Raw genomic sequence first — 26351 nt, 5'->3', positions numbered from 1 at the left:
AATCGCTAAGATTGCCCCAAGAAGAAAACTCCTGGCAAGAGCTGATATTCAAAGTATCAGAACCAGGTCGCGACAAGACAAGGAAAGCCAGGTAGCTTTAAAATTCAGCAAAATATATTTGAGAGTTCTATAAGTCACATGTCCTCTCACTAAGGCAAAATCACCACAGCTGTCCTGTGGAAACTCAGATGCTTCATTTAACTTCTTCCTCTCCTGAGCCCAGATACACCCAATGAGTTTGGGTAGGAAGACAGGCTGCAGCAGTAGGAAAACTGCACTCACACTGCACCTTTTTGTGGACAAGCAGGGCCAGACTACAGCTGGTCCTACTTTCAGGTTCAGAAGCAATTGTCTGGTGTTTCTGAAAGGAAGACTGGCTCCATGGTACCACGATGGGCCAAGCTCAGTCTGTAACTGCTGAAGCAGAAGAGAAGTTGTTTTCCAGGTGGGCTGCCTTGTTCTATAAGTAGTTCTGAAAGCAGATATCTTGGAGAGGGCTTGGAAGACTGCTTTTGCCAAACTCATACAGCCATAAAGAGAAAAATACAAGAAGGCTGTCCAAATACTGAACTAGAATGCTTTCCTTTTCTTCTTTTTCCCACCTGCCACCTTATTCCTGACACCAATAGCTTCTTCTGTGTCATCATTATCATTCCGAGACCTCTTCTTCTCTCCCTGCTCCCGCAGCTCCTGCAATGTAATCAAGAGATTGACCAAGAGTTCTGGCACCTGAAGAAAATCAGGCTACAACAGTAAGTAAAGGGACAAAGAGCCAGCACCCACCATTCGAGCAATTCTCTGAGCCTCAGCCACACGCTCTGTCAGCATCATAACTTCTTCTTCTTGCATAGGGAATGCTGGCAGCTTCTTGCCAATCAGGTGTTCAATGCGCTGGAACAGCTCTACATCATACCTGAGACAAGACAAGACACCAACTTGAATCAGCCCTCCCAAGAGACTTCAGCTGTCACCATTCACAGACACTAGCCCTTATGAACAGGAATTGTTCTCTTGTGCTTATGGTCTCATAAGCAACTCTTAACTGCATCTGAATGATGCTATAGTTCAGGATGGCTTCATGGATTTATTCAGCTCATCTCTGCTCAGAAGTATTTGACAAATACTTTTTTTAGACAAACACTTCCTCATTTATCAAAAAAATCCCACTTAAGCTGCATTATACAGTATATAAATGTATTATGGTATACAATCAAATTATAAACAGTTAGCTCTGCTCATTACATACCTGTTTCTAAAACTTAACCAGACTTTTCTCCCTCTCTACCCTGGGCTTTGAATTCTCACCTCTTTAGGTAAATAAATGCAACTGGTGCCTCAGAATGAAAGGCATCATTTTCTCCTCACCCAGGATAAGGTCAGATGTTTTCTGCTCTTAAACACAGCTGAGAAGAATAAGTCTGCCATATTTTAACACTTACTGTGTAACAAAGGTAATAGATTTGCCAGATCTCCCAGCTCGAGCTGTTCTCCCAACACGATGAATATAATCCTGAAAACAATTTTCCTGATCAGCAACAAGATATATGCAAATAACACAGAACAGAAGCTATGGGAAATTACCCCATATAATTCTTAGGAAAGAACAGGAAAATAGTGAGAAAATACAGTTTGGATTAAATACTCAGGACCATGAGCAGCATTAGTATATGAGAAGATGCTAGCTTGTAAAGGCCTATCATTGGTTTTAACATTTGAAGAATTCTCTTTCTAAAGAGAACAACAACTTTCAATCATTCAAGGATGCAGAACAAAAGCTGTGATACATATGAGTTTGCTAATGAGCTATCACTTCCTTGGAAAGCTAATATTTCAAGTGCGCCAATGCCTGCATTTTCACTTTTGGGATCTAGTGCTCTACATAGTCTGTCTTCCAGACAAACTCTCACAAGTTGATTTAAATTTGGCAAGCACAGAGGAAGGGATGATGAATGAGAGTAATTTGGAAGCATCCAATTCATTATGCATCTTCTGTTTATATGTTTCTAGGCTGTTTTCCAGGTTATATACTGTATTAAGGAAATTAAAATATTCCCTTCTCCACACAGGATCCGTGGAGAAAGGAAGCATCACAAGAAAGGATGTGTTCTGCAACATGGCTAGAGGAGACAGGACAAGATGGGGTGGGGAACACAAAAACTGTAACAACCAGTTGAAACTGTAAAAAAATTTTACAGTTAAAACAGTTTTTACAGTTACAACTGTAAAACCCCCACCATTATTTTGTCATTTTACAATGTCAAAAGCAGCATCTTCAAAAGTACTCCCATACTTTCTCCTGTTCACAATGTGTTGTATCTTTGATCATTATAAGGAACAACAGCAATTCCTGAACTGCATGTTAGTAGATATGCTTTTATAGGAAACCAAGCCAGAAAAAAATGTCATACCCCTAAGATAACACTGTATTTTCCATAGAGAGTTAATAACTCACTTTTTTTCCAGTTTGCTGTACTTTCGTGATATGAAGGTGAAACATATTAAAGACATTTTTCTTGATCACATCCTCAAGTGAACATAATAGGAGAATTTTTACCTTTTTGTTTTTTTAAACATGGTTTAAAAAATGTGAAGCCAGACCTGTATCACAGGAAGGGAGGCGACTACCTGAAACTAGCAATATGTTAAAACTGTTTTCAAAGTCTAGAAGTCCTTTAATGTAATACAACGAAGCACATACTCCAAGCAGAAATACAAAGACATAGAACATCCCTCACTTCCCCTCTTCTCTTCTGGAATCAGTTCTACAATCCAGATGAGGCCGCCCAATCAAAGTGAGATACCAACTCAATTGCAGGGGTTGAACTCCACCTTTTAATCTACAGAACTCTGAACTACACTTCCAGTCAGCAGAACAGAGAAAAGGTATCTTTGTTCCTTTATCTAGCTTCAAGATGCCTCCTGGTGACCAGAAGCTCTCAGCTGGCTTACCTTAGAGTGAGTGGGAATATCAAAGTTTATCACCACATCTACATGTGGGATGTCCAGACCCCTGCTTGCAACATCAGTAGCCAGTAGAATAGAACGTGCCTTTGCCTTGAATTTGTTTAGAGCGCCCAAGCGTTTATTCTGGAAAAGATGAGGACAAAAAGGGAACAAGGGAATAATGCTCATTCTGGTTAATACGCTCGTATTGAAACACTGGTACAGAACAGCTGGGGGAAACTACCAAACAAAAAAAAACCCAAAACCACAACAAACAAACAAAAAACAACAAAAATAACCCCACACTCACTTCTCTGATTTCTTTTTGAACTATTACAGAATCAGTGGCAGCATTCACATTAGTTACACTTAAAAGGATCAGTCCAGTCCACTAGGTATGAAATATCCCTTCTGTAAGGTAGTTGTGCTGCAGTTTGGTGCAGCCCATTTCCCAAGTAACAGGTCTCCTCTTTATTCCATTCTGTGGGATATGTCCATACCTGACTCATCTGCCCATGGAGAGGAATGGCAGTGAACCCCAAGTTGCGGAGCAGTAGAGCAGTCCTCTGAGTATTGTTACATGTACTACAGAAGATCATGAAAGAGTTTCCAGCCAGTTCATTCAAGATATAAACCAGGTAGCTGTCCTGTAAAGAAACAGAGAGAAGAATTTTATGGGGTGGGGGAAGAAAGGAAGAAAAGAGATAATTACAGATGCCATATTAAAGAATAAGCACAAGCCAGAGAGGATCAGAGAAGATATTGGGCAGAGGTGGGAACAGCAAGGCAAGGCCAGAAGTGGCGTTACCTTGAATTTGGAAGGGATGAAAATGTAGTACTGCTGTAGTTTTTCAACCGTCTGGTATTTGGAAGAAACAGCACATTTAACAGGATTCTTCAGAGCAGCACGCTGGAGTTTTTGAACCTGGGAAGATCAATGAGAGATCTTGTCAGAAACCGGTATCATATGCTCTAGTCATATAGCCTGATGGAAGGAGAATTAAAACTCTGCTCTCACCTTCTTTGTCATAGTAGCAGAAAACAGTAGTGTCTTCCTGTCTCGAGGAATCACTTTTAATATTTTATCCACCTGTAAAAATAGAAAGGAAATAGAAACGCTGAATAAAACAGCAATCAAGACATAAGCCTCCTCAAATATAATGATCATCCAAATAAAGATTAATGCCTGCGTGCAACTCAGACTCACAGCAGGAACAAATTTCTCCTCTGCTAAAGAAAAGGTGTAGACTGATTGCTTGTTGACAGTGTGAACTCCACAAGTCCATTAGCAGTGGAAATCTCATGCAATACTCCTGCAGGAATGTGCAGGTGGCATGTTCAACAGTAACTGCATCAGTGTCAGCTGTTCCAGAAAAAACAGCTGATTTCAGAAACAAAATGCCTCCTATTGTCTTGCTAGTGTTCGGCAGAACTCTGCTAAGTTCTCCTCCCACCCCAGACTTCTGTGCAATTACTAGATCTTAGTTACAATTTGCTATTAATTTCTACTGAACAGCTCAGTGTTTACTATGTGACTGTCTGAAGTGATTTCAAAGGGACTCATCTAGTGTTCCAAGCTCCTCTTTTAGCAGATTCCCACCTCTGTCTCAAAATCCATGTTAAGGATCCGGTCAGCCTCATCCATCACTAGGAACTTCAGAGCTCGTAAGTTGAAGCCCTTTGTGTTCTCCAGATGATCAACCAGACGACCAGGGGTTGCTATCAACAAAATAATGAGGGCAAGTTTAGATGAAGAGATCCAAAGAGATACTGACAAATGGATTCTTTGCCCAAGAGAATAAAGGCAGACTGCTTTGTGGGAAGGACTCTCCCACAGGAAATCTTCAGAATGTTTTGAAGTAAGACTAATGAAGTCAGACTCTCCGACGTATGTCCTCCTGCCCTCTCTCCCCCTCAAGAAAACACAAACCAGAAGAGACTGTAGACAAGTTATATTGAGAAGGAGGAGACCAGCATTTTGAATACTTCAAGACAATGAAGAAACAAGCCAAAGGCAGCTTAGCAGGAATGCTTTGGAATGAACTTGTAGTAGCATGGCTACTGATGTATACTTTGGAAACATGAACAAGGAGTACCCAGAGCTCAGGACAAAACCAAATGAAGGATGAACTCTCACTTCTTCAAATGAAGAAAACCTTTGGCACTCTTTATTTGGAGAACTACAGTTTGATAATATTCATACTTAGTAGCCCCAGCACATAAACTTACCAATTATAACATGTGGTTTCTTGGCTAAAGCCAGAGATTGAGACATGGTGTCAATTCCACCCACAATAACCGCTGCAGGACAAACAGAATACAGTGAAACATTCAGTGTAGCACCTGGCACCAGTTTCCTCCTCCTCCCTGCCACCCACAGTAACTCTGTACAAATGAAAGGCTACTTATCTTTATGAGAACTCACTTCATTTTAGCACACCTGACATTCCCAGGCCTCCAAAGTCCTTACCGGCCCCAAGTATTTTAATTTCACAGTTGAAGAGCTATAGACAGAATCTTTACCTTGCAGCTTTACTCAACTGCAAAAATAGAGGAATTCTAAATATACCCATAAAGCTTTTATGTTTGTTTAAAGTATGTAAGCCACCAGTACACACAGTCTAAAAGAAATATTAAACTACATCACATATAGAGCAGAGTTCTATGCAATTTCACTGGACACAAACTTACTATTGAGAAGATTCTCTTCTACTTCCACCTTTAACTGCTTGGGCATAGCATTCAGAAGAGCTGCAGACTACTCCATGAGGAAAGACCATGCAGTCTTTCTTTCTCAAAACTAGTATCAGATATCTGTCTTCCAGCATCCAAAACCTTTCCCCTTTTTGTTCAACCCTCCATAGAAATCCTTTCTACTTATTACTTTGCAATCTAGAGCTGACAAACTTCAAGTCTTCAGGAAAACTGCTCCAATATCACAATGCTACTTACCACTGTGGACACCAATGGACGATCCAAGAGCTTCAAACTGCTCAGAGATTTGGAAGGCCAGCTCCCTTGTTGGTGTAAGGACAAGAGCAAATAATCGCTGAGGTGTTTCCAGCAGTGCTTGAAGGATTGGCAAAGCAAAGGCTCCTGTTTTCCCAGAGCCAGTTTCTGCCAGTCCAATGACATCTCTGCCTACAAGGATCAGCAAGGAGGGCAAAAGCTGTTACGAATTTAGACCAGAGAAAGTAGCCTTTAAAGCATAAGAACTCACTAAGGATGGAGTGAAGAGGGTGTAAAAGACACATAAAGGGTAAAGAAGAGCAAAGGGCCAAACCAAAGTATTTCAGAATATCTCTGCAGCATTTTTAGAGTGACTTCATTTGTATGACAATTACAGTCCCGATTCTTTCCATTCTCTAGTTAAAATGCTGCAAATATATTTTCATACAAAATTTAGGTTTAAAACACCCTTTATTTTATTATTTCTCAAATCTGCCTGTCAGTTTACAGCCTATTGCTTCTATCTTGCAAAGTATTCTATACCAACTGTTGGCTGTTTACAGGCTTACAAGGAAACAGACTCCAGTGTCTGAGTCTTGGGTTATACCAGCTGCAAGAAAAAAGCACTACCAAACTCATATTTCACAAGCCATAATCAATTCTGTCCTATTGCTTCATGGTCTGCAGCAGGAAGGATTACAGCAGCAAGTCCTTTGCCTCAAAACAGTGCAGACAAAAGCATCAGCAGAATCCATTCTAACCTCCTACAGCTGAGAAGAACATGCTGCCAATAGGCCTTAAACTGGAAACAATCTCTCAGGAATGCAATCTCACCTTTGTTTTTTCAAGAGAATCTCACACGTGGGGTAAGAGTCTGACAACAGTTAACTACTAGGACAGAGCTGACATTGAAAGGTTTATTCCCACTCTGTCATTGCACTGTTCTGTGCCTGCTTCACAGTGTTTTATGTTTACTTTAACCAAATAAACAACAACAAAAAAAACCAGCAAAACCACAACAGACAAACTAACAAGACAAACAAAAAAAAACCCACAAAGCAAACAAACAAAAACAACACACAAAACCAATTTTTCTAGAAGCAGAAATGTTTGCCAAATTCAGTAATTTATTTTCCCATAATTCCAGGATGGTTACAGAAAGTCACTATGGTTTCATTATTACTTACTCCAGAAATTTCAAAGCACTGACTGCTCAGAGCAAAGCAGATTATATAAGCTGTGTAATCAGTCAAGGCACCTTTAATTTCACACACACTGTTGTTCTCTACCAGAAGAGGTACAGTCCTAAATCTATCAGGAGTTTCCTCTATGTCCTACAATTTTGGAAAGAAGATGGTCAATGGAGATCAGCAGCTCAAATGATTGACAATAATTCTATTTAACATGAAGTGCCAGAGCTATGCAACAGCAGTGAACACTTAAGAACCCATGTCTGCACCTATTTGAAAGTTTGCAATTGCAGTCAGTGTTATAGGAGAAACCACTATTCCAAACTGCATCTGGGAGGACACAAGAATGAACACAAGCACTACTTTCAAGGCAGAGATCTTGAGTGATGAAGTGAGAACACTCTCATCCCTGCCAATTACTTCTCACTCAGCAAAATTCATTCACATATTGCTCCTGAGGCCTTCCCAGATTTGGGATCAGAGAAGCATACTACTCACCTTGAAGTGCCACTGGAATAGCCTCAATTTGGATCTTTGTTGGCATCTTCCATCCTAACTGGTCACAAGCTTCACACAGGACATCTGTCACCCCCTGAACATTATTGAAGAGAAAAGGCAAGAAGATACCACCAAGGAGACTTAAACCACATAGTTAAGTTAAATACATGCTACAACATAACCAAGCTTGTCTATAGCGGGCACAAATCCCACTAGACCCTCAACGCAAACTACATGAAAGGTCAGGCTGCTCACAACGATCCCCCCGTCCGTAACGTCATAAATTGATTCAAAATTGTTTGAGGTGACTGCAAGCAGTGCAAAACTTGCCAGTTTTGCTTAGTTTACAACAGGAACTTTCTACACACACCCCTACTGTCTCTCTTCCCCTCCCCTCCAAGGGTATCCCACGAGCATGGAAAAAGGAAAATGCCCGGGCAAGTTCCCACAACTGAAAGAAACCCAGGCAACCAACTGAGGAACACAGACCGGACCAGCCACGCCAACCTCCCGGGAGCAGACACCTGACCTCCCCAGACCTCCCCAAACCTCCCCATGCCCAGCCGCAGCGGCTCCCTGCGCACCGGCACCTCCGCCGGGCCTAGCGCCACCTGCAGCCCAGATCCGTGCCAGCCTCACCAGGTCCTTGAAGCTCCGCGGCTCTTCCACTGCTGCCCCCGGCTCCACCACCGCTCCTTCTCCGTCTCCTGCTGCCATTTTGGGCCGCGGCGCTCTGAGATAGCGCAAAGCATTCTGGGAGTTACACTCCCCTCGGGCGTGTTATGGGATTTGTAGTTCCGGGGAAAGAGCCAATCGGCGCGGGCGGGGCGGGACAAAGAGGAGAGGAGTAGGGCTCGGCTCGGCAGCCGCTGCTCGTTAGGGTGGATGCTTTCGTTGTTGCCGGTGGAGGTCGGAGCTCTTGCAGGATGGGAAGGGCCGCACCGTGACATTAAAGCGCTACCATGGTGGTAGTGTCTTTGCGAGGTACGGGTGGCTTCGTTTCCTTGAGGTCAGAAGGTGTTTTCTGCATATTGAGTTTTTCAGAGTGCAGCTCTCTGAGAAGTGGTACCAAGCGCTGTCATTTTCTCCTTTCCTGATGTGAAGGAGTCAGCATGGGCCTCGTTGCTGTGTCTGTGGGAACATCCCATGTCTGCACAAGGTTGTTAAGCAGCATACTTGAGGAGGCCTTTCTTCTAAAAGTGTCCAAGGCTTGTTTTCTTTAAACTTAATTAAGTTCACCCTTCTGCAAGGGCGGTTGTGTTGCGATAAACACATAAATGTGTTGGCTTTTGCAAATCATAGGTGTGGTTATGTGGATATAACTGTACGAGTTTACAGTAACAGAAACAAAATACGCTAACACAAGAGTAGACAACAAGTTAAAAAGGTTCAGATCTCTTGATCAAAACAGAATCACATATCAAAAGAATTTGTAAAGGTAAAAGAAAGGGGGGGGGGGGGGTGTTTGTCCTGGGTTCAGCAGTAGCAGTCATTTTTCCCCTTCTTGGTAGCTGGTGTAGTGCAGTGTTTTGACTTTCAGCTTGGGAACAGAGCTGATAGAAGATGTTTTGGTTTGGCCAAGGACTTTGTGAGCCTCATGCTCTGCCAGGGAGGAGGGGAAGCTGGGAGGAAGCAGAGACAGGACACCTGACCCAAACTGACCAAAGAGGTATTCCATACCACAGCACGTCATGCCCAGGATGTAACTGGGAGTTGGCCGGAAGGGCTGGGAGACTGCAGGGTTGGAGGAGGTATCGGTCGGTGCTTGGTCGGGCTGGGGGGCCGAGTTATTGGTCGGCTGGTGCTGAGGTGATGTATTCTCTTCCCTTGTTATTTCCTTTATCATTGTTATTATTGGTAGTAGCAGTAGTGATTTGTGTTATACCTTAGTTACTAAACTGTTTTTATCTCAACCCGTGAGAGTTGCATTCTTTTTGATTCTCCTCTCCGTCCCTCTGGGAGTAGGGGGAGGGAAAGAAGGGGGGGAGTGAGTGAACGAGTTACCTGACTGGGTTTAAACCACGACAGGTTTGAAGCTTGATATAAGGAAAGCTAGTGCCTGGAAAACATAGAATTAAAGTACTTTTTAGTTTAACTTAGGTTGTAGAAAGAGAACAATGTTTATGTTGTAAGTCTGTGGAATGTAGTGGCCCCACTAAACATGAGTCAATTGTTTCACACTAGTCTTCTAAAGTAGTTTCAAAGAGCAATGTTTGTGTTTTAAGTCTGTGGTGAGATGACAGGATTTAGTGACCCCACTAAACATGAATGAGTTATTTCACACCATCCTTCTACTTATCAGTTAGTTCAGAGACAGTGCCTCCTAAGCATCTGCTAGCTTGGGATACTCCTTGTCTGCCCATCCTGCAATAAATTTTGCAGGAAGGTCACACTGTTTTAAATCTTTGCTAGTTATCAGAATAATTACAGATGTAGCTGGTTGTGTGATTACTGGAGCGTCCAACTGTGCCAAAGGTGAAAAGTACACTGTGAGGAAGACTGCTTACTTCATCTTGAAGACCCCTACTCCCAAGAGGAAGACTGTTTACTTCATCCTCAAGACCCCATCCCACAATCAACGCAGAGCAGTGCACAGACGCCAAGAGGAGGAGACTTATGAAAATAAATTCTTGAAGCTAGTTATAATATCCCCCGCCTATATGTGGGAATTATGAATATGTATGTAACTAATAGTGAAAGTATATAAACCTGTAACAAATGCTAATCATTTGTGCCTCTGGCTACGGTCATGCGCCCAGCGCTGTTGCTTTTGCTTTATTGACTTTGTCCCTCAATAAAACCTTGTTATCTCGTTTAGAGGAGTGAGTTTGTATCTCACAGTGTGATGAGTGCTATGTTCTGCTAAGTTGGAAACTGGGGAGGGAATTTTCCCTGAACTCCAGGGCAGAGGGAGTTATGGAGTTATAGCCACCTGTACTGGGATTCAAGCACACTGAATTGGCTGTCTGAAACCTGTCTGCTTGGCACTAACTGCAAGTGGGTGAGCCTTTGGCCTGCAGCTCAGCCTTAGCATTGCTTAGGCAGTGTGTGTTATGAGGGTTCTGTAGTCATAAGTCCTACAGTTGTGAAAACACAAACCCAAATGAGCTCGCCAGGCACAAAAATACAATGTATAAACCTACATATATAATAGACATAAAGAGTAAGTAAACTTCAGAAGTGCTGGTATGAAACATTTTGAAGTAGTAGTGAAGAAAAAAAAAATGAAAAAGAATTGTCATTGCTCTGCCTTATTTTCTTGCTTATAGTAATAGCCAGTGTGCAACTTTGCCAGAAATACATAAAATAAACCGAACTATGGTGACTCACAGCATGAAATGACACTCTCCTAGCTCTCTTCATTGCTGCTGTTGTAATTCAGAGACCCTGCAAGTGCCTAGTAAAATATTGAAAATGGTGATGGATTTAGTGTCCGCTGGTATGCGTGGTAAGTACAACTTACCACGTCATGATGCTGGCTCCTGAGCTCATTGTTTTCTATCTGGTCTGAGTGTGGCCTTTTTGATCTGTAGTCCCAGTGCTGGAAGCAGCAGGGCAACCCTGCAGGTAGGTGAGCCTCCTTTGATTTAGGGAAAAGGATGCTAACACACCCAAGAGCTTGGGCTTCAAAAGGACAGCAGAGTCAACTGCAAAATGAAGCTTATGACTGCATTTCTGAGCAGGCCCCCATCTCTCCTGCTGGTTGGGGAGCCCAGCCATGTGTGCTGTCAGTGGAAATGCTGACATACCTGAGCATCTGTCATTGGATTTCAAGTGTGCCATTTCCTTTGCTCCCAGAACAATGAGGAAAGTGAGGGGAAGTCTGAACAAATGCTCTGCGTGACAGGGAAAGGAGAGGAAGCCTGAAACAATTAACTGGGCAGCAGTGGAAATGAAACTGCTGCATCCCACTGTGCTCAGGAAAAATTATTTTAAAATAATAAATAAAAAAGAAACACACAGTGCAGATGACCATAAGTTTCAAAAAATTACAGCCATCTGAGTTATGAGCTTGCTATATTTCGTTAATGCTAAAGGTTAAGCCCGGCCAGCATTGACACATGAACCCTTGTAAGGGTCACTGGGATGTCTCAGGAAGTGGAGTCAGGGATGTGACGGGAAGTCACTGCTTGTGATTCTTTGTTGAACTCATTGCCCATATAAAATGGTAGGTGCTGTTTTGGTGGGGAGCAGGGTGCAACAATTCTATTCTGGTGAAATTCCAGTTTGAGTAATTCCCTTTTGTCAGTAGATGCATTTGAATAAAAGTTCCCTTCTGTCCTAAACTGCTTGGCTTTTGACCAAATGTGTTCCTAGCCCTACTGCATATTATAAGCTCAGTTTTCCCTTGGGAGCATCCACAGCAGGTGAATTTTAGTGCAGGTATAATGCAAACTATTTCATAAGGGATGCATAATAAGATGGACAGTGCGTACAGTAGATCACAGTAAACAGTAAATGGTGCTGTCTACCCACTGGGATGCTCAGAGGGAGGTTATTGCTGTATCCTGACTCTTTGACTGTACTTGAGTTCATTTGTCATAGACACCTTTTATTGTGCTTTCAAAACATACTATATGACTTTGTGTTAAATTCATGTTTGCACTTCTGCTTCACCATTGAATCAGGCTTCATAACTGCTAGCCTTGCCTAAACATAAATCACACATGAACCCTTCTCCCTCTGCTGCCTAGGTACCAAAGGAAGTGTTCCACCAGCACATCTAGTACTCTAAAGGGTAAATGACATAACTACTAGCAAAAAAAGCTGCTTATCAAAGACACTTCTCCCAGATGTTGCTTGTGACTCTAAAGGAGTCACAATATTGGAACTAATCTGATACAAATACTGCGGTAGATGCACCGTGTCCCAGCCCAGGTCACTTGTTTTTGATGCTTTTTCAGTACCAGCTGTGGTACTCATCTGACCCAGCAGTATGCTGTTTCAGGGAGCAAAGTATTAAGAAATTGATCTTATCCCTCAAAATGGTAGATTTCTGGCAGCACAGCTCCCAGGGCTACCTCCCCAGGGTATCACATGAGATCGTGCTGACTGCACGGGAGGAGGCAGGATGGCATGCCTGGAGCTGGGTGAGGAGGATCCAAACACCTCCTGCTCTGCCTGCTAGCTGCTAGATCAACTGTAGCTGGGGTGTGAGGGCATAGACACACATTCACAGGACTGTCTGACTTAGAAGGCGTCCAAGAGCACTGTATGGGTTTTGATGCAAAGTCACACATCTCCCCTGTCCTGTGTAGATCTTCCAGCCTGGGGATCCTACTCTCTGCCTAAGCCTCCCTTTGCATTCCTAGCAAACAAATCCAGAGAGGGGAGTGGCTGAGACTTGGCCAAGGGAGTGTTGCATCTTAGGCTCAATTACACTCACACAACAGCACTGCACAACCCAAATCCAGAATTTGAGTGAAGGGTAAGCCTAGGGAAAAACAGAACAGAAGCAGGATTTTTTTTTTTTTTTTGGTTCTTTGTGGATGAGACTCAAAGCAAAGTATCTGATTTGTCCCAGCCTGCTGAAACAATGGTTGTGATTGCAGTGCAGGACTGTGTTGAGCAGGACAAACCAGCCATAATGGAGCTCAAAGCTATCAAATTCAAATCTTTCTGACAGCCAGATTTTTCTTTTCAGAGATGTTGCTGTTCTATGTCGTTTCCTGTGTGTGGATGTGTGGACAAAGATGCATTTCCAGAAAACTGGAGAGGAGGTAGGAAAGTAATATATTACATAATTTTCTCTGTGATGATGAAACCAGCCATCTCATAAGCATTGTAAAGCTGTTGTACTTTGTACATTGTAAAGTCAACTGATCTGGTGGAGTTAGCTGGTGATATGCTGGAGCACTAAGAAAAATGTTACATCATGTCTGCTTTTGTGTAGGGTGCAGTTCACACTTATGTGCTCACATATATGCACCACGGTGTTTGCATGTCAGACACCAACATCCACAGTGTACATGAATTAATGTGCACACAAAGATATACATTCAGACAAAACCATGTACACTCATACACCAATGCCAGCTGTGTGGCCTGGAGCTGGGGACCTCACTTTTCATTCTTGCCTTCTGAACACGTCCAGCTGCTCGTACCGATTCCTGGCTCCAGTGCTGGAACATGAAACTGAGCAGGGTGAGCCAGAGGGCAGGAATGTGATCATGTGCAGGTGGGCAGAGAGACACTGACGCAAAAGTGCTTCATATTAATTTAATTGAACCAACAGTGTAGTTGTTCATTTTTGGCAGATACGGGCATTACAAGCATCTGAGTCACGCTCTGAGGAGCCAAGGCTTTTGTTCTTATGTGAAAAAACAAATGTTGATGTCACAAAAGGAAGAGACGAAAAGGACAAGGATTCAAACTCTGTGAGACGGATTGTTGCCCTTCTCCAGAGTTTGCTCAGTGTTACAGAATTACAGAGTGAGTTTTTCTAATCATTTTGATACATGCATCTGCAGGGAAGTTTCACTTATCCACTGAGGCTACCTGTGGAGGTGGAATTATCCCTGGGAATTATCCCTGCATTAACTCCTCTACTTGTCTCAAGCTAGTTTCTGGGGTCTCTTCCTTGTACTTCTTCCAGGTGCTGATGTGATCCCCACCATCACACTACTTGAGCACTTTTCAATATTTGTCCCAGAAACATTCTTTTGAGGTAGGGAAGTACTACTATCCCAATGTTTAGACAGAGAACTGAGGCACTGAAGGGGTCAAAAATCATGAAGGACATCTTTAACAGAACAGTCACTTGAAGGAGAGACCCAGCCCTTCCTCCTGCTTCATAAGTGTTCTGCTGCTGAATCATGCTATTCCTCTGCACCCCTCTTGAGTATTAGTACCAATATATATTTTGCTAACATGAAGCCTTCCCTGGGACAAGGGAAGTCTTTCCCTGCTACGAGTATATGTAGCTCTCCATGAGTGCTGCCTCCTCCCTCAGGCAAACCAGTGTGGGTTTCACAGGCTGCTTGACTGCATGGAGAGGGGCACCTCCACCTCTCAGATGTGCTTCCATCACAGCTGTGCTCCAGCTCAGACCAGTAGCACCAACCTACATTTTCCTCCCTGATGCAAGAGATATAACTGCTTTCTTCCACCAGTGCCCTGAGGCAGGCTGTGGTCCCAGGATCACTGACCTGTCCTTCTCCTGTTTTGATTTATAAGATCTGTCATCAGTGTTTGACCGTGTTTCACCTATTTTATAGTTACCAGCCTTCCAGCCATGCTTTTCTTTTCTATAGGGACTTGCTTTCCCTCACAGCCAAAGAACAGGTAACTTGCTCTCACATGCCACAGACTTACTTTGCCTCTAAGAACAGCGGCTTTCCTTTGGAGCAGAGGCCTCCTTTATAAAAGAAAAAAAAAATACATCTTTAAATACACTATCAGAACCTTAAAATAATCCTGTGTAAATAAATAGAACACAAACATCACAGTTCTCAGCCTGCAGAGGTTTCTTCAAAATGGATAACAATTTCTGGCCCTGCTATTTCACCTGGGGGTGATGAGCTATCCATACAGTCTGTCATATCTGGAGATGCTTCCTTCAACAGCATTTCCAAATGTACCTTGGTAACTGGACAATACTCTATGAGGAACTGGCAACTGCTGGTTTTTTGAGGGTGCCCTAACCCTTTTACCATTCATAGATTCATAAGTTATTTACAAACCAGGTTCAATCAGCACCATGACTGCAGGGATTTCATCAGCCTCCTGACATGCTACTTTTTGCTGCCTTGGTGAAGCAGAGCTGGGCAGATGGCTGGGGAAGCATGGGTCTGAGGAATGGCCATCTACCGCTGCCTTCAAGCTCTGGGATCTGCTGCTGTGGACACAACAGTCCATCATAACCTCCAACCTGAATCAGGTGGCTACTGTCAGTTGGTGGTGTGTGTGTGGAAGCTTTAGCTTCCTATCAGGAAGGAGTTTGTGTTCAGATATAGATAAGGCACATGAGAGATGTGTGCACCTGTGCAGATTAACACCACCAATATTACAATAGCAACAGGTAGCAGTGCTAATGGTGACAATTAATAATTGTCTCCAAGCCTGGTTTTAATTATAGGGCAAACACTGTTTAAGCTGGATGATCTTGGGATCTCAGCAGTCTTTTTAGCATTCAAGTTGGGTCTCCTCATGCATGGGGAAAGCTCTGTCCTGGACTCAAGAAGTTCACAGACTTCATCCATTGCTCTGGTGCAGGTCTCGAGGTTGGCAGCCAGCTTCTGGATTTTGGCCTTAAGCACCGCCTGGCTCACTTTAGTGACCTCCTTTGTGTACTCTGGCACGAGGAAGCTGTGGGAGCCACAGAAGACCATGAAGCAGACGGAGTTGTACAGCGAGATGGAGGCTCTCTTCTCTGACTGGCGCAGTGTGGGGTCCCCTGGGCCCTGCCCTCGGCGGAGGAACTCCAGGCAGCCAAGGATTTCCCTCATCTGTTTCCGACAAGTCATAGCGATTTCCTGCACCTTCCTCACCTCCCTGGAATTGCAAAGCACTAAGGAGAGATCGGAGGTGATGCTGACAGCCCCCCCAGCTGTGGCCAGACCCAGACCCACAGCTGACACCAGGAGAGAGGCTCCCAGTGTTGCCGGGCTGAGGGACAGCCCCACGATGGCTGTGACAGCTCCTGCAGCGGTCAGGGTGCTCCCACTGACATTGGCAATCAGGGACCTTTGTCGGAGCTTGCTGAGTTTACGAGCCGCCTTGTGAAGGTGAGCAATTTGGCCACGCAGCCTCCGTCTCTGATCCAGCAGTGCGATGTGGAAGTCATGCGTGGGGTCTAGTGTTTGAGGGAAGGCAGCACCATTTCTCTGCATGGCGCCTGTTCAGAAAAATAAAAAGGCTGGATTGAGGTTGAGACATGCTCAGTGTGGACCACCATTTCAGGGATGGCATTCAGCCAGTTTTAACTTCGCTTCAACCAGCTACATGAAAGGTTTGCTGTCTACACACACGTACGCACCCACATACATGTGCACATACACACATGTTCATTTAATTATCATATTCCACTGTTTTTCGTGTTCCCTGAGAAGACTAAAGTGTCTTAAAAGCTTGAGTCAGGGATGCTGTTGTTATTACCTCTGAGAAGACACTTCCAACCCTGGGGACATAAATTCCTTTGAGATTAAGTGAGTCAGTGCCCAGAATAGTAATGCTGCCAGAACTAATGTGTTGTTCCCATGATAGTATTCACAGGATCTACAGTGTTCAAGGGCATCTTTCACAAGAAAGGCCAGGCTCTGAGGAGGTGAAAGCCACCCATCCCAGGTTGCTATTTAGGGGTCATTTCCCATTAAAGGAGGATAGAGGGAAGCTGCTAAGGGGAGTCAAGGTCTGGCTTTTCCATCTAGGAGGTGAGAAGCTCATTGATGTCTCACATGGGTATTGTGAACATCCTTCCTTTCTTTTTAAGCCTAAGCAACTCTAGGTCTTGCAGCATTTTTTTTTCCTATTGTAACTTGGTATCAGGGTCTGGAAAAAGATGGGAACCATTGTTCTGTGGTGCTTGGTACGACCAGTGGTGGTGGATCCCTAGTGACAGTGGCAGGGAGACTAATGGACCTTGTTTAAAAGATTCATGAAGGTCACATCAGAAAAGTGAGCCCACTTTCCATAATCATTCCCTTGGGAATGGGGGAAAGGGTAAATACAGGGGCCTGCAAACAGAAATGACTTGAAAAATATTGCAACGTTCCCTGGCAAGATAGCAGGAGAGTGTCTTCCCTTTTAGAGGATGAATCTTCATGGTTTCAGTATTAGGCTATCTCTGCCCTTTGTCACAAGGGTAGAAAAAAATGTTCCAATAAGCATTTGCAGGTTGGAAATGTGCTTTTCAAAGGAAGCCAGCATCCCTAACCCTACTTATGTATAGGGCAACTGAGGCAAGGGAGGCAACAGGAGTGTAGCACCACTAGTTGTCTGGTGGGAGCAGAGATTTGCGCTTCACAGCATTACACTGTGCATAAGGTTGTGCTGCCTCTGCACCTAGCCAGGTCTAGCTAAAAGGTTGTTTGCAGTTTGTAATGCCCTCATAGCTAAAAGACGTCTCTGTAGCAGAAAGATCCTGTCCCAGAGCTAACTAAGCAAAACTATTCAGTGCTGCAGTCACTTTTTCACTTCTAAATCTTCTGTACTATGTGAACTGGAGGTGCCTGGCCCCTCACAAGTGCATACTATATAGTTAACATCCTGGGGGCTTCATTCTGCTGAATCCCTGTTTCAGAAGGAGAAAACCTCCTAAAGTCTTTCCATCCTGAAGTGTGTAATTCTCACTGCAGTTTTATTTCCCTTTTACTTGAATGGATGTCCTAATCCATCTCACACAGAATCCTTTAGGACCTCCCCCTATGTCCTTCTGAACAATGACCACAGGCTCTCTTGTTATCATTGGACCATTAGAGCCACTTGGTCCAGTGTGCTTTTCTTAGCTTGAGGCAGTGTCCTCTTATTTTTTACACTATAGTCAGAGATGAAGCTAAAAGAACAGAGATTAACACTTAAATTAAATAGATATTGGCACTGAAATGAAAAATGAGCATATTATCAATAACTTAAAACCAGATCAACATGATGATCATTAAATATATTGATTCCTGTGGCCTCTTAACAATTTGCTCTTCATATTTTCTCGCTGAGAACAGTCTCAGGTAATAACAGCAGAAATCTCACTGCAGTTAATTGGAGAGTTATTCAATATATAATATAAACCACACAGTGATGCATGTCTTTTGAATACACTGATTATATACCAGCATAAAGGAAAATAAAGACAAATCCTGCTCCTAGAGAAAAATCTCCCCAACAAAAAAGGTATTAATTAGTCCAAAAACTGAAAACGCTTTTCTAATACAGTGCTCAGAGTCTCCAAAAAATACTAGTTCAAACTTACCTTTAGTTTCCAGCTGACCTCCCCACAGACAAATTTTGATCTGTTTCTGGAGGAGACCAATTTATAGCTCCTGTGGACCAATTGCAGCGATGGGAATGCTTTGCCTCATACTGGGAGTTTGCCATTTCCTGCACTCCCTTGTGCAGAAGGATGTGACACACTGGAAAGTGACCTGTGGGACAGCTAGCACACATCACGTTCAGGAAACGATCCGGGCGAATGAACATTGTGTGTTCGCTTTTCCTGAAGTATAGAGGGAAAAAAAAATGTCAAAAATCTCAGCCTGTTCCTGGTGCTGAGCTAGTGCAGTCATTCCCCCCTGGGGAACAGTTGCGTTTCCTTTCCCTGAAATAGCAACTGACTTTCCTCAGTGCTGGAGCTGCTAATTGCATGATGACTGAAGTCCCCCCCACTCCCCTTCCACACGTCTAGACCCAGTGGACCATCAGCCAGCCAGCTTATTTCATTCAAGGCCAGTGTACTTTCAAAATCCCAGCTCTCTGGGACAATCGTGTGTGTGACTGGCTGGAGTAGAGCAGAGCTGTGTGAAAGCTGGAGCTGTTCTCCACTCCATAAAAGGGAAGCAGCTCCACAGCAAGACAATTGCTCTGAATTCCTATTCCTTGTCCTGAGTAGTTAAAACCATGCAGTATCCTGCAAAAGGAGGGATTTCCCTATGGATTTGCTCTGTTTCTTAACCATAGACACCATAATGGTTGAGAAAAAAAGGCATTTGGAAAAAAAATAGGTTGTTTTCCTGAGGTGCCTGCCCAGCAAAGATCACAATGAAAAGGTCATTGGGGTCCCCTCTTTTGCTGCCTTCTTTTGCCTAGAAGTTGTGCCCACATACAGATGCGGCCAGAGGGAGGAAGTGATAAAGGTGCTAGGGAGGAACAGCCTAAGTGTCATTCCCGGCACTGCCTTTCATACTGAGACAGAACCAGCTTTAATCAAAGACAGGTTCTTTGGATGAGTTCAGGAAAAAAGGATTTTTTTTGGTGGCACTAAATGGTACAGGCTAAAGTGGCATGTGTCCTTATTGACACAGGGCCTGTGGTGGCAGGGACATCTGTTTTCAGCAGTTGTGTTGAAGTTGTGGCATCTACTTTCTTGCTTGGTGGGCTTTTACTCTTCAGGGCTGTTTGGTGACATGGAATCTCTGATTGTGCCCCTTGTGTCCCCCTGGCCTAGCTGAAGCTACCTGGCTATCACTGAGTGGTAAGGCTTCACTGTTGAATGTGTGTAATATGTAGCCACGCAATTGCTGGGGCTGACCTTAGGAAAGCTCAAAGATCAAGAGGCAGCATTCAGGGAGAGGAGGCTGTGATTATTCATTTGAATGGGAGTTTGGTTTTAGATCATCTTAAAATGACTGTGGAACAGTATGTGAAGTGTTTTGTCAGGGTGGACCTGCATGAGCTGGGACATGAATGAATATATAAATAATGTTGAAGAGCTACTTCAACGTGTCACAGACCTGAAAAAAAGAAAACATTGTTTTGAAGATGCTTAAATAAGCTGTCTAGTCTGTCACACTTTGTACACATTGCATTTTAACAGGAAGGTGAGTTTTGACATTGAAGGAAACTGTGCTTTAGCCCTTCCCTTTGTTTTAGCAAACACACTTGAATTGGAGCCCATGTGCCTTGGCAGAGGTTTACATTTGATAGACACAAGAGTTCTTTTGCACGTTCCCAAACATAATAGGCTTCTTCCTTATGCAACTGCAATCATGAGGACATGATTTGTGTGCAGAAGAGAAAATCTGCTTTTTTATTCCCTCACAGAGTTTCCTTCACACTGAAAGACCTGCACGTCACATAAGACGAGATGCTGGTCTCAGCCTAGGATGGTTTCTTATGGAATCATCCCTGGGCTCCTTCACCATCTAAAGAGAATGCTTCTCCATAATCCACCCCAATAATGGGGCGCAGACCCAGAAAGTAAGGACTCTCCCTAAGAACTACAGATGTCAACTTGACTTTAAAAATGAAATGTGATTAGAATAAGGAACAGTATTTCCTAGCGAGTTTCCTTACAGCAGTATGGTGTTACCTGTTTTATCCCTACTAACACTCTCACAAGCACCTCTTTGGGGAGAATGCTGGTCTTCTCTCCCAGCAATAATTACAGAGACCCTCTCCAGCAAAAGTGAACAAGTAGGAATGGGAGCAGGATGGGAGAGGAGCTTATTTTCTGAGTGCCTGCCAAGGACTGAAAGGCTTTCAGTGCCATCAGTGCACCCTCCCAGATGTGAGCACATCTGCCAAGTCACCAAGCAGGACCCAGGAGCCTGCTTGGAGTGAATCTTGGCTACTGGGGATCTCAAGACCTGTGGGGTAGGTCTGACCTTCACTAGGTAATCCTGCAACCTAGTGGAGGCCTCACCATCTTGCCTGATGCAGGTTTTCACCCAGCCCCTCTGCTGCTGCAGCCTCTTAATTCTTGGCCTGTCCAGCACTTGTGCTTGGGGGTGGAAGGGGCACAGCAGGTGTTTCACAACTACCTTGACCAAAAATGGTCCCTCTGCTCCACCCTTTCCCATCTAGCCACACCCTCTTGAGAGGGGCAGAAGCCAGATTCATGCAAATTCTGCCCCGGAGGCATTTTATAGGAGCAGATGACCAGCAAGGGGAAGGAAGGATGTTTTATTGCCTCAGCTCTCTTCCTTCCAGTGAATTTTAGCAGAAAAGACTGGTCTTTCTGCTGTTGTTCTCTCCAGCAGAAAGGATATTGTCCTGGGCTCATCAGTAGCAGTCATTTTTCCCCTTCTTGGTAGCTGGTGCAGTGCAGTGTTTTGATTTTCGGCCTGGGAACAGAGCTGATAGTGATGTTTTGGTTTGGCCAAGGACTTTGTGGGCCTCATGCTCTGCCAGGGAGGAGGGGAAGCCGGGAGGAAGCAGAGACAGGACACCTGACCCAAACTGACCAAAGAGGTATTCCACACCACAGCACGTCATGCCCAGGATGTAACTGGGAGTTAGCCAGAAGGGCTGTGAGACTGCAGGGTTGGAGGAGGTATCGGTCGGTGCTTGGTCGGGCTGAGGGAGGCAAGTTATCTGTCGGCTGGTGCTGAGGTGTTGTATTCTCTTCCCTTGTTATTTCCTTTATCATTGTTATTATTGGTGGTAGCAATAGTGATTTGTGTTATACCTTAGTTACTAAACTGTTCTTATCTCAACCCGTGGGAGTTGCATTCTTTTCGATTCTCCCCTCTGTCCCTCCGGGAGCAGGGGGAGGGCAAGAAAGGGGGGGAAGTGAGTGAACGAATTACCTGACTGGGTTTAAACCACGACAGTTCTTTTTGGCGCCCAATGTGGGGCACGAAGGGTTGAGATAACGACAGATCTGACTGGATTAATAGTCACTCGTCACAATGCTGATTTATTGGCTCTCAGAGTTGTTCTTGTTGATCTCACAGCTTCAGAATGTTGTAACTTACTTAGAGCCGGTATTTGTTGTGTTAGTGTTTATCAAGTGTGGGGCCTGGGCTAAGGTTCTTGTCTCACTGTGCTTTATGGCAATGACTTGTAATACGGGCGGGCTCCAGCAGCAGGGCGGGACGGACGTGGCCGTGGACTTGTACCTGGCCGTCCGGCTGCTCTTCACCGTCCTGGCCCTCACCCTACTCTCCATCTTCGTGAGGCTGCGGGGAGCCGAAGGGGAGCGGCCCCGGGAGCCGGCGGCTGCCGAAGCGGCCCGGGAGAGCGGCCCCGGGGACCAAGCGGCGGCGGGAGCGGGGCCGGAGGCCGCGAGGGGACGGCTGCCGGTGGAGGAGGTCGGGGCGGTCGAGGAGAGGAAGGAGGCGGCTGCCGAGCAGCGGGAGAAGGCGGCGGAGGAGCCGAGCCCCGCGACGGCCGAGAGCATTTCCCGGAAGCCGCCCGCCGAGCCCCAGGAGGATGCAGGAGACCACGCAGCATTTCCCAGCAAGGCAGAGGAGGAAGAGCTGGACTCAGGAAAAGAGAAGCTGGTGGTGGGAGAGCCGGCAAGCACAGCAGCTACACCAGCCCCAGTGACAAGTACAGCAGCATCGTTTGAGAGTTCTGAAGGTTTTGAATGGCCTTTGGGTATCCTTGGGACCTGCCTGCTGATTGTGATGGGGATCAGCATGTTGGCACACACACAGACTGTGTTCTACCCACAACCATTTTGTCTGATCTCAAAAGTTAAGCAGAGTCAGGTTTGGGTCTTGTCTGGGGTTAGACGACAATGCTGGGGGACCAAGAGGTTCTCCCCAAGGCTGAACAGTCATGAGTGGCAGGGTGTGTGTGACAGTATGGGCAAGTATCTAGTCCACTGGGCCCCTCCAGTGCTTTGGAAGCATCGGAGATGGAAGGCAGCTGTATGGAGTCCCCGGCAACAAGCTGCAGAAACTGCTGAAGGGGACAGTGAATTATTTTAAGCCTGGTGGGCCCATGGCACTTCAGGCCATCAGAGCAGAGATGCAACACAGAGATGGACTCATGATCGAGGGGTGGACTTAACAATGGACACTATTGCCCAGGTTATTCACAAGTGTGAACACTGCACACAGTCTCTCCTGCTCTGGAAGACTGTTACAAGAGATGGAGCCTGACATCATGGACCAGATGGACACAGCAGCTTTATAGGGACTGGTCCGTGCACCGAGATAAGAGTGATGGTATATTGAAAATGTGGGATCTGAGCATGACGTGAATGGTATGGAATAAGGGGTGGATAATGTCCTGGGTTCAGCAGTAGCAGTCATTTTTCCCCTTCTTGGTAGCTGGTGCAGTGCAGTGTTTTGATTTTCGGCCTGGGAGCAGAGCTGATAGTGATGTTTTGGTTTGGCCAAGGACTTTGTGGGCCTCATGCTCTGCCAGGGAGGAGGGGAAGCCGGGAGGAAGCAGAGACAGGACACCTGACCCAAACTGACCAAAGAGGTATTCCATACCACAGCACGTCATGCCCAGGAGGTAACTGGGAGTTAGCCGGAAGGGCTGGGAGACTGCAGGGTTGGAGGAGGTATCGGTCGGTGCTTGGTCGGGCTGAGGGGGGCAAATTATCTGTCGGCTGGTGCTGAGGTGTTGTATTCTCTTCCCTTGTTATTTCCTTTATCATTGTTATTATTGGTGGTAGCAGTAGTGATTTGTGTTATACCTTAGTTACTAAACTGTTCTTATCTCAACCCGTGGGAGTTGCATTCTTTTTGATTCTCCCCTCTGTCCCTCCGGGAGCAGGGGGAGGGCAAGAAAGGGGGGGAAGTGAGCGAACGAATTACCTGACTGGGTTTAAACCACGACAGATATATAGCAGAAATGTTTATTGTGAAGCTGTTTGGAGCTAGTGCAATGTAACATTTGAATGTAAATGTGTAACATTTGGAGCTGAGTGTAAAAGGTACACTATGACCAAATAAATTAGTACATTTGAGTAAATTTCCATTCAAATATCATCTTTTTAATGGACTTTCCATCACTCTTGGTACTTTCAAGCTTAACTGCTGGATTCTGGGGTCACTTGAACCAATGACAAGTTTTAACTCTTCACAGCCAGATATTCATTCAGATTCAGTGAGAACTTTAGTGGGCCAAAACTAAAACAAATAAAGCAAGTTAGATCAAAAAGGGCTGCATCGGCTTTTAGTAAACTTACCAGTAGATCCAAACTAAAGTTTTGAAAGCATTTCAGAATGAGATAGGACTCAGGTCAGTGGTGTGTGTGTGTGATTTTATCTAGGTTTGGAGAAAGCTACAAAGAGTAGGGCAAGGTGTAAGAAACTGGACAGCCTGTGGGATAGAAACACCTCTTGTTAGTTCCAGTTTGGTAGGATATAAGCCAAGTACATTGACTGTGCCTGTTCCTGCTTTGTAAGCAAGCTTTCATATAACAAAGCTACCATCCTAAATTGCCTTGTCAAAACCCTGCCGGCATTGTCTACAGAGATCAAATATTTATTTGGACATGGAGATTGAATTTCTGCAATGGACTTAAACAGACCAGCTTATACTGTCATTGTCACCTTTAATTTATGTGTTTCAGTGCAGGCTGTATGCCATAAGGCACTCTTTCTGACACACAAAATCCCAAATCTCCACTTAGCCTGAATGCCTCCAGCCTTGCCTATGGAACAGATGATGTGACTGAGTGTGGCCATATGCAGGTTCTGCTGATACCAGTGCTGCTGGAGGATTTTTGTCTGTTCAGTATCTCAACAATGGCAGCAGTGCCAAAACAAGCAAGTCTGCTCCCTATACCCTCAAGCACTGTAGAGAACAGAGAATTATTGCCCTATTTCCAGAACTGCAAAGAAACCTAATAGCTTGGTGAAAAGTAGAAATTAGATAGCCTGGTTTCTTGTGGCTTTTTTTTCCTGTGGACTTCTTGATGACTGAGCTCACCTTGCAATATTTCTCTCAAAGAAAACAAGAGTCTGGATTCTTCTCAACTACATAACTACTTATTTTCATGAAACTAGCAAGAAGTCAGTGTCTTTGAAACCTAGACTGCTTTATAAATTTCTGGCTGAGATTGTCTAGGAAGCTAAAAAAGCTACTGGTTGACAAACCTGCCAACAGTCCTGCTCCCGTAACCTTCATTTCTGTAGGGAGCTAGGCTAGAACAGTCCCTGTGTCTTGCAACCAAAACACAAGGCACAGATGTCCATGGTTTCTTATTGCCCTTTGCCAGTGTGAGTCTTGCAGTGTTTAGCTAATCTTTAGTTTTATATACTGCTCTATGGCCTGCCAGGATGATGTCCATGTCATCCAGTGCAGGAGGAGGAGCTGCTGGTGCAGGAGCTTTTGATGGCCTTTCTGTTCTGCACACTGGTGAGTCTGGGCAGTGCCCCCAGAACTGCAGTCTGAATGGGAAGGAAAAGCAGCTTAGCTGGGAAGCATGGCACTAATAATATGTCTTTACCAAAAAAAAAACCCAACTGATGGGCTGGAAAAACTCAGGTGTAAATCCCTAAAGCTAGTTTTGGAAACCTTGCAAGAACAGATTACTGAATAGATGTAACATTCATTAGCTAGGAAATTAGAATGTCTGCGTTTCTATCAGGCAGCACAGGACAGAGCTTTTACCTGGCTCCCCTATTTGTCCCCTTGCCAGGGGGACAGGTTGATTTCTGGGTTAATGATATCTAAGAGAGACACTCTCGACATCTCTTACACCTCAATTTTTGTTTTCAATTGCTCTGATATGGCTGCTGGTGAGGTAAAAAGTCTTGGCTCTGACGGTACCTAGAAAAGCTCTAAACTTGGAGGCTTGAGAGCACCAAGCAACAATTCACTAATCAATCACACTGGAGAGAAGGGCTAAGAAAAAATACTTTCGTCAGGAAAATGGGATTTAGTATCATCCCGTATTTACATAATGAAGACTTCCTCATTCCATCTCTGTATTTGTCACTGGCCAAGGCCAGAAAACTGTGGTGACTGGGCTCACCCCACATATCTATGTGCTTCCTTACCAGCTACCAGGGCAGTGGCTGGGCCACGTGATTTCAAACAGGCTAAAAGAGCATCACATTGAACCAAGAATTTAAAAGAATAAAACAAAAAATAACTCGTGTGATGATATGAGGTCTCAGTGCATTGATATTGTCTGACATAAATTTTGTAAAGAAAACTTTTTTTTACTATTTTTATGAACACTAGTATTTATTTTTATATATGAAAGAAAAAGAGTATGGTTTTAGAATCTGTGATTTTATTTAATCTTAATTCTTCTTTTGCTTCTTCAGATTAACCAACTGTTCTATTGAACATCATTTGCAGCTAGCCAAGAGAGATATTTAGTATTCATAACAATACACAGGCATTTAATTAAAAATTAACTTAACTTAGATAAGAGAACTTGTAATCAAGTTTAGGTATTGGAGATATTTGGTTAGATTGAGT

At 44.4% G+C, this 26351-nt stretch overlaps 3 protein-coding genes across 5 annotated transcripts in view; 1 reads left to right on the top strand and 2 right to left on the bottom strand.

The window, feature by feature from the left end:
* The window catches only part of LOC130610315 (histone H2A-IV), a 141500-nt gene that overhangs the window by 91118 nt on the left and 24031 nt on the right, over positions 1-26351 (top strand). The window lies entirely within an intron of this gene.
* DDX47 (DEAD-box helicase 47) lies at positions 97-8297 on the bottom strand. Of its 3 annotated transcripts, none has more exons than XM_057429870.1 (12): positions 8220-8297; positions 7581-7674; positions 5896-6084; positions 5173-5244; positions 4544-4662; positions 3962-4033; positions 3752-3868; positions 3444-3590; positions 2950-3087; positions 1440-1510; positions 784-913; positions 97-690 (listed from the first exon to the last, which is right to left on the bottom strand). In XM_057429870.1, the coding sequence occupies exons 1-12, from the start codon at positions 8295-8297 to the stop codon at positions 571-573; spliced, it is 1347 nt and encodes a 448-aa protein (XP_057285853.1). In that variant the 3' UTR covers positions 97-570. The 3 variants fall into 3 exon arrangements, with proteins under 3 accessions (XP_057285853.1, XP_057285862.1, XP_057285871.1); XM_057429879.1 differs by having other exon boundaries at positions 8165-8258; XM_057429888.1 differs by lacking the exon at positions 8220-8297 and adding an exon at positions 8028-8045 and having other exon boundaries at positions 7581-7675.
* APOLD1 (apolipoprotein L domain containing 1) lies at positions 14108-18663 on the bottom strand. Its single transcript, XM_057429946.1, has 2 exons — positions 18487-18663; positions 14108-16416 (listed from the first exon to the last, which is right to left on the bottom strand). The coding sequence occupies exon 2, from the start codon at positions 16409-16411 to the stop codon at positions 15623-15625; it is 789 nt and encodes a 262-aa protein (XP_057285929.1). The 5' UTR covers positions 16412-16416; positions 18487-18663; the 3' UTR covers positions 14108-15622.

Source organism: Pezoporus wallicus, unplaced genomic scaffold (assembly GCF_028554395.1).
Source record: "Pezoporus wallicus isolate ANWC-B61680 ecotype Strahan unplaced genomic scaffold, APGP_CSIRO_Pwel_v1 scaffold_3294, whole genome shotgun sequence".
Lineage (NCBI taxonomy): Eukaryota > Metazoa > Chordata > Aves > Psittaciformes > Psittacidae > Pezoporus > Pezoporus wallicus.
This window is presented reverse-complemented; position numbering and strand designations above follow the sequence as displayed.

Bases quoted from the DNA above. Each gene is read 5' to 3' on its own strand.
- DDX47 (XM_057429870.1), bottom strand. From the start codon at position 8,297: ATGGCAGCAGGAGACGGAGAAGGAGCGGTGGTGGAGCCGGGGGCAGCA. The intron at 4,034-4,543 runs GTGGGAATCTGC...CTATTTTTACAG, and splicing joins ACATGGATTTTGAGACAGAG to GTGGATAAAATATTAAAAGT. The intron at 691-783 runs GTGGGTGCTGGC...ATTACATTGCAG, and splicing joins CTCAGAGAATTGCTCGAATG to GAGCTGCGGGAGCAGGGAGA.
- APOLD1 (XM_057429946.1), bottom strand. From the start codon at position 16,411: ATGCAGAGAAATGGTGCTGCCTTCCCTCAAACACTAGACCCCACGCAT.